Consider the following 8,132-nt stretch of genomic DNA (forward strand, 5'->3'; position numbering starts at 1 on the left):
CCCTTCTACGTGGAACCTCAAATTAAAGAAACTCAAAGGTACAGAGATGGGACACTCCGCTGCAGTCAGCAGGGTCCGAGGCCATCGCGAGAAGGGCGAAGAGATACTAAGGAACAGAGAGGGCCAGCAGTCAGTTTAGTTTCTGATGCACAGCGTCAAGTGGTGGCACCTTGGGGATTCATGAGAAATGAGTAGACGTGCAAAAATCCTGGCTTCAAAAACATATTAAGAAAAAAAAAATAAAACTAAGCAATTCAAAGGAGGCAGACTCCAAAGACCACAGTGTGCAGACATTTATACGAAATGGGCAGAACAGCTCAGGTTGTAGCAGCAGAGCCGAGAGAAAGAGACGGTCCTGTGGGTCCAGGGCTCCTTTGGGAGTGACGGAAACTTCTGGAAATATTAACTGGGTATCATTGCCAAACATCGTTAATGCAATAAACCTCAGGAGAGGAAATAGGACCTGCATGTGTCGTCCAGGACGGAGACAATCAGGGTCCTGAGTACTGCAGGGGACTGTCCCTTCCTGCTGGCCCAAGGACACCACTCAGAGAAGCTCACGTCTTCTCTGCTACTAGCTGGGCCCTCGGGATTCAGCTAAAGAAGGCAAGACAAGCTGCAGTTGCAGGAGCCCTGATATTTCCTGGGCATCCAGCCGTCCAGCTGTGCAAGTTCAGGAGAAGGGAGGCGTCTCTATGCCACAAACATGGAGTCTGCATTGCCACCCCAAACACAGCCTGTGCCACAGAGGACAAAAGTATACAGGGAAACTCGGGCCCTAGTTTCTCCCAGATCACTCATTTTTATTTATTTTTTTAAATTTTGCTTGGCACATTTTTTATACTGGTGCATGATAGTTGTGCATAAGGGTGGGATGTGGTGCTACGTATTCCTGCATGCACAGAATGTGACAATGTGACATGGCCAATGTCCCATCCCAGTCTTCCCCTCCCTCCCCTCCAGCTACTCCCAGGTACCTTTCTTCATCTGATCACCCTTCAAGTTTCCTGAGATCCACCCCCACCTTTCTTTTCTGTGTTCCTGCCAAACTTCCAATGTGCAACCTAATTTTCTAATATCCATCCACCCACCCATCGAACCATCCACCTAAGCACGCACCCATCCACCCATGCACCCATCCATCCATCCACCCACCCATCCCCCATCCACCCATCCACCCACCTATCCCCCACTCATCCATCCACCCATCTCCCATCCACCCATCCATCCATCCATCTGTCTGTCCATTCCTCCATCCCCCTGTCCATCTACCCATCCATCCATCCATCTATCCATCCACCCATCCATCTCCCCACCCACCTATCTGCCCATCCACCCATCCACCCAGCCAGCCAGCCAACATTGCCTGCCACATGTGTCCTGGACTCCTGTGATCTAGAAACTCTGTGAAATCATGCAGTTGCAGTTCCTACCCTCACAGAGTGCACAGCTCACCACCCTGTCCCTCAGTGGAGCCGCCATTGTGCTGGGCAGCAGTGGGATCTTTTTAGGGAGATCTGTGCAGTGTGGCTCCCAGCTCCTTGCCAGCTCTGTCTTTTACTGCTCTTTCGCATCCACCGTCTGCCCAGCGGAAGCAGTCACTGACCATGTGTTAGGAGCTTCAAAACTCTGCAGAGCTGGTGCCATTCGTCCTTTCTCCCGACCTCTCTCGACCCAGTGAGGTCTTACTGAGCAAAACTCAGCCCAAAGTCATCTACTGGAGGAAGTGCCCACGGATCGTACTAACCAGCAGCAGTCTCCCCAGCAGACAGACCTGGCAATGCTGGACCTATGGTGGTTGCCCCAGGACCGTAAATTGTGCCTGCACATTGTCTTTACCCATAAGATGAAGAACAATTCTATATGCAGTTTTGCAGCCCTAACTTCCTGGGGCAGTCAGTACATGCTGGTGATGTGAATGAGTCACCAGTTCCAGCACAGCCGGTATCTAGGCCTCTAAGTGTCCCCTCAGCCATTTGGGGCGGTCAGCACCCTGCTTAGGCAGCGGATCCCCCATTTCCCTGTGCTTGGGCCGCCACACACACAGCCATGACTGGCCTCTCTAGCTGAGAAAGAGAACCTACGCCTTTCCGCTCACATTGTCAAGTGTCCCTAGGTCCCCACCCTGGAGCCACAGGCTGCCCAGAGTGCCCCGGTTTTGCCATCTGAGAACTGTTGGTGTATCAAATCTTAAAACTCTCACCTTGACTTTATTTTGTTTTCTTTCCCTTACAGAAAACAATTTCATGAACATCACCATCATTCTGTCCAGAGACAATTCAACTAACTCCAACAGCGAGTGGTGGGTTCTCAACCTGACAGGAAATAGAATCTATGATCAGGAGTCACAAGCTCTGGAGTTGGTGGTCTTCAATGACAAAGTCAGTCCCCCCAGCCTGGGCTTCCTGGCTGGCTACGGGTAAGGGTCCCTTTCCCAAAGAGCCGTCATAAGAGCCTAATTCCTAGCCCATGGGGTCCAGGGCACCACGCCTGTTCTCTTCTGAGGACTCTCCAGCTGTGGGGCGGCTGTATGAGAAGATGGACATGCTGGCCCTTCATTTAAAATGGAGGGAACCTGAGGCCCAGAGATCACAGTGCCTGGTGTGACTCCCGTGGCCATGGCATGTGGCACCTTTTCTCTGTACCTTCCTATTGTGGCACACTTTGATGCTGTTTAGCATTTGAGTTTGGGATCGTGCATAGGGTTCCCACTTTTCTGCTTTGGTGGCCTCCAGCTTTTGGTAAAACATCCCAGTTTTAAACAGGTTTGAACCATCTTGTTATTTTCTCAGGGTTCAATCCCAAGGAGGCTCATCCCCTGCAATTCAGCAAAATGTGTGCCATTTCCCAATGAGCCTCACAGGAGATGATTTCCCACCTGGACCTTAAACAAACAGGATCTCTGAGAAAGAAATGGTAAAGTGAAAGGAGCTAGTTTTAAAAAAGGACATGAAGCCCAACTGCATTTCTACCAACTTTATCATGTTCCACCAGATCCATCGTGTCACGTGTCTGCTGACCACCGCTGCCTGCTGACATGGGTGCTCCTCACGGGGTTGCTTTTCTTTTTCAGGATCATGGGACTGTATGCCTCAGTCGTCCTCGTGATTGGGAAATTTGTCCGGGAGTTCTTCAGTGGGATCTCCCACTCCATCATGTTTGAAGAGCTTCCGAATGTGGATCGAATCTTGAAGTTGTGTACGGATATTTTTTTAGTCCGAGAGACAGGGGAACTGGAACTAGAAGAAGATCTCTATGCCAAATTAATATTCCTGTACCGCTCTCCAGAAACGATGATCAAGTGGACAAGGGAAAAAACAAACTGAGACCGTGGGACCCAGACTGCGGGTAATGTGAACCTTGGGATTTTTAAAAAAAAAGCACAATACTCTCCTAAGAGCTAAGTGTTTCTCATTCCAGGAAGTGGCTTCTCTTCTGATGGGCGGCCCAAGGGGCTGACTTCCTCCTGCCGCCGGGCCACCTTGCCAGCGAGGCGCTGCTAAAGAGGTCATCTGCAGTCCCCTCTCTGAGGTCAGGGCTGCGATTTGGCTGTGGTCAGCAACATCTTGCGTTCTGATGGACCATGTGAAGAATCTCCCAGGTCCCTCCCCTCAGAGAAAGGCCAGTGCCTGTACTGTGCCCAGGCTGTACCTGCACTGCAGGGTGCTGCGTGCCCCTTGGGCTCATGTGGCTGGGCAGCGGCTGCAGGGGACTGGGCAAGCCTCAGCACTGCAGCTGGGCAGGAAAAACAGGAGGCAGAAGGCCCAGCCTCGTTCCCAGGGGGCAGGGAGGGGAACCCAGGGCCCCAAGGACACGGAAGGGTAAGCCCCATTCTAAGCAAAAAGATCCCATTAGCCATACTCTTACTGCCTTATCTAACTGAAGACTGAAAAGAAATCTTCCCTTGGAACACCAGTGACGTCTCAGGAAAACAAAGCAGCAAAACAAGCCACGGGCACCTGCTCTGCCGAGTCCAGCAGAGCCCTCTGCAGCGTGGCATGCACGAGCCCGAGGGTCCCTGCCCCACCGCACAGCAGGCCCGCCCAGTGGGTGTGCAGCACCCTGACTTCTGACTCCGCCACGCCTGAGGTCACCACGGTTCCTGGTTCCTCCGCCCCCAGCACGCTTCTCCCATTTCAGTAATTCGAGCAACCGTTTTCCAGTATGTGACTTTTTCCTTCCTGTTTTTCAGGCATATCAAAGAGTTTACATATTCCAATTCACATTTTTACATCTGAGACGGGTTTTTTAAGTTCATAATTATGAAAGAAATATGTATATTAAGCTTGGGGAAATTAAAATGGCCTTTTCTTAAATTATCATCCTTGGTGATACATCCTCTCCACAGAGTAACAATGTAGCATGAAAAGCTATGACTGAGTGTAGTCTGCATTCCATACTAAAACACAGTTTCTGAGAAAAACCATTGAATGGGTAGAATATGTCAAAAAACACGATCCTGTGTAGTTTGGGTTCAGGGCTAACTTAAAATAAAGCACATCTTGCAAAGTCATCTAAAGATACTTTTTATTTGTCTTTTTTGCATGAAATAGTGGTTATTTTCAAGAATATACAAAGATTTTTTTTTAAAACTGAGATAAGAAACTGCTTCTCCTAAGTTTGGTTTGGTTTTTCATGCCTGTGCTCTGTGTGCATGAAACAGGAACACATGCTAGCAGTAATTTGCACAGAGGAAACTATGAAATTGGATGTGAAGCTTTAAAATAATAGCAGATTTCATGTGCTGCCCACCATTTTCTAGAGGATTGACATCTCTCTGTCATGCTGTGAGTGCCGGCAGCTTCTTCCCAGTGGAGGTACACAGCTTCGATCATTGTGATATTAAATGCAACCCACTAGGTGGAAGTCGGTTACATTCTCATTTCCCGACAACTGGAGGAATCGGGTTCTCGTATCTGCTTGTGGGTTCTTTCCTTTAGGAAAGCCAACAAGTGGCCAGGTACGGTGGCTCATGCCTGTCATCCCAGCAACTCAGGAGGCTGAAGCAGGAGGATCGCCAGTTCAAAGCCAGCCTCAGCAACTTAGCAAGGCCCTAAGCAACTTAGTGAGACCCTGTCTCTAAGAAAAATATAAAAAAGGGCTGGGGTGTGGCGCAGTGATTAAGTACCCCAGAGTTAAATCCCCAATAACCAAAAGGAAAAAAAAAGTCAACAAGGAATTTCTGGAAAGTAGATGTAACACATTCAAAAAACAGTAGACACGGAAAATTCTCGGGAGAAGACAACTAAAGGTCAAGGCTGCCTGAATTAAAGTATTCCTTGGGGAAACCATTTCCCTAGTTCAAGAAGGAGCCTCCGGGTGCGTAAGAGGGCGATGCTTTACTCTTCCTTTTCCTTTTTCTGTTTGCATTGCTGGAGAAGGAGTCGGGGCCTCAAGCCCTCTGCCGGTGAGCTGTGCCCTGCCCAGAGGGCAAATGTTGAGAGCAGCCTTGCTGAGCAGAGAGCCCTCCCTCCAGGGCGGCTCGCTGGGGTGGGCACCACAGAGATGGGTGCCCAGCCAATGGGTCCCTCACCCTCCTCGAGCCCCCGGACCCTGGAGCTTTCAGAAGCACTCTNTGGATGGATGGATGGATGGGTGGGTGGAAGGATGGATGGATGGGTAGATGATAGAGTAAAAGATCAACTAGAAGAATGGGTGGTTGGATGGATGGATAAATGATGATAATAGGTACATGGTGGACGGTAGATAGATGATATATACATAGATGAGATGGATGGATGGATAGACAGATGATAGATGAGAGATGGATAGATAGATAAATAGACTGCAGAAATGGATGGATGGATGGATGAATAGATACATGATAGATTATAGATTAGATAGATAGATGATTGATAGGTGGGTAGAAAGTTAGATACAAAAGCAGGCAGTATAAATGGATGGGTGGATGGATGGATGGATAGAGGGTAGATAGATGGATGGATTATAGATAGATAGATAGACAGACAGACAGATGGATGCATGGGTGGAACACCTTCTCCGTCTGTCTCCCATAAGCGCAGTACCGACCAGATCCGGGCCCCACCCTGTGACTACATGTACCCTTCACTGTGTCCTGTGTTCCCAGTATGGCCACACCGGGGGCTCTTGCTTGCTCCTGTGAATCTGGAAGAGGGGTTATTCTGATCATAGTGGCTGGAAATGTCCAATAGTGAGTGTTCTGTGTTTGGAAGGAGGGATCCCTCCCCATTGATGGCTCTGGTGCAGAGTATCTGCCTGTAGATGGGTACGTATGTTTCCACATCAGTTTATGCATGTGTGTGCGTGTGTGTGTAAGCACATATGTCTGCATGTGTGTGTTTTGGGGCACGTGTGTGCATGACTCTGTGTGTGTGCATGTTTGTACGTCTCAGTGTACAATTGTGTGCAGGTGTGTAAGGGATTGTTTCAGCACACGTCAGAGACCCCCAGGGGACCCCGTCCAGAGATGACCGCCGTCGCCGCTCCATGACCCCAGAGGAGGATCAGAGGCACATACTTACCTGTTTGCAAACCTTGCGTCTGGTCCAAGTCACAGCCCGGGGGTTAATGGACAGGTTCCTCGTACAGAAGAATATAGGACAGAGAGGCACTCCCCACCCCAAGGTAGCCATCAGGGTGACGCAAGTTGCTTCCCCAGGGAGTAAAAAAGGAAAATATCATTGTGACAATTATCGTGTGAGAAGCGTCTACTTAGGAAGGGCTGGGCCTCTATCAGAGGCCACGGACTCACCGGGAAATCGTCGGTCAGCGTCCTTGCCTGGGAGGGTCGAGGCAGACGGCTCAGAGAATTGTCTTGGTCTGTGCGATTTATAGACCTGCATGTCAGTGCTCTGCTCGGGGACTCTGGGCACATCTGGGACCCCCGGCTTCCAGGGGCTGACGTCAGTGGTCTGCGGAGCCGAAGATCACGCCGGACGGAAGGGGCATGGAGACCTCTCTTTCTATGGAAGTGGTGGAGGACCTCTTTGATCCCCCACCAGAGTCATCTATCACGTCTCTTTCCAACATTGGTCAACATTGGGGGTCCTCCAACGGTTGAACTCTCAAGGGGGTGTTTTCCGGGTCCCTGTAAAATCTCCCCATGTCACGGCTTCCAGGAGGGCGAACGGCATGCGGCGTCCACAGAAATGTCATTTTGCAAACAAGGTTTTTTTTTTTTTTCAAGATGGGATTCTTTTGCAGCCACAAATAAAATCTCATCAAGAGTCGAAATTCATGAGCTTCTCTGGGGACGGGGGACAGAAAAGGTAAAGAAGAAAAAGGAAAAAATCACTTAGAGTACTTCCCCGATGTGACCCTTGGGGGACTGGGCATGGGTGGCTCATGGGGACTGGACTTGGAGCGATTGTGACATTATCATCCCTGGAGTCTGGTCCTGGATCTAAAGGGGGAGGTAATGATGACTGGTGGGGACAGTCCACCCAAGGAAGCCACTGAGCCCTCTTTGGCACACTGGCTACAATTGCTAGTCTCAGTCCCTCCTGGGGAGGATGTCCCCTCCGCCGTTGTCCATGCTCAACAGAAGCACAAACAGAGCAAGAGCTGGACTTACCTGTCTCGGTGGGCCATGGCAACCAGGAAATCCTGAGCAGACAGAGGCGCAACCAGATCTTGCTTAAAGTGCCCTTGATTCTCGGTGTAGAAAAGCATTGCAGAAAGGTAGGGGGATTTCTGAAAAGCACAGGTAGCTGAGGTAAATGTAGGGAAATTGGACCTCACAAAACTACACCTTGTGCATGAAAACTCAGTCAGTAGGTGACGATGGCCCACAGGGTGGGAGAAGGTAGTTGTAAGTCATAGACCTGATAAAGGACGGAGTAGGCGGCATTTCTTACAGAAATGGAAAGATAGAATAGATGGATGGATGGACAGATAAATAGACGGACAAATTGGATGGATGGGTGGATGGGTGGATGGATATATGGATGCGTGAGTGGATGAATGGGTGGATGGGTGGGTGGGTGGATGGATGGATGGATGGATGGATGGGTGGATGGGTGGATGGATGGATGGATGGATGGATGGATGGATGGATGAGTGGATGGGTGGATGGGTGGATGGATGGATGGATGGGTGGATGGGTGGGTGGATGGATGGATGGATGGGTGGATGGATGGATGGATGGGTGG

General features: G+C 49.9%; 1 protein-coding gene across 1 annotated transcript; it reads left to right on the forward strand.

The window, feature by feature from the left end:
* The first annotated feature begins 1,300 nt into the window (after positions 1-1,300).
* Positions 1,301-4,513, forward strand: LOC107158736 (piezo-type mechanosensitive ion channel component 2-like). Its single transcript, XM_015505227.2, has 2 exons — positions 1,301-2,419; positions 3,074-4,513. Exons 1-2 carry the CDS (start codon positions 2,247-2,249, stop codon positions 3,324-3,326), a joined length of 426 nt encoding a protein of 141 aa, XP_015360713.1. The 5' UTR covers positions 1,301-2,246; the 3' UTR covers positions 3,327-4,513.
* The last annotated feature ends 3,619 nt before the right edge of the window (positions 4,514-8,132 follow it).

Source organism: Marmota marmota, unplaced genomic scaffold (assembly GCF_001458135.2).
Source record: "Marmota marmota marmota unplaced genomic scaffold, marMar, whole genome shotgun sequence".
Lineage (NCBI taxonomy): Eukaryota > Metazoa > Chordata > Mammalia > Rodentia > Sciuridae > Marmota > Marmota marmota.

Bases quoted from the DNA above. Each gene is read 5' to 3' on its own strand.
- LOC107158736 (XM_015505227.2), top strand. From the start codon at position 2,247: ATGAACATCACCATCATTCTGTCCAGAGACAATTCAACTAACTCCAAC. The intron at 2,420-3,073 runs GTAAGGGTCCCT...TTTCTTTTTCAG, and splicing joins GGCTTCCTGGCTGGCTACGG to GATCATGGGACTGTATGCCT.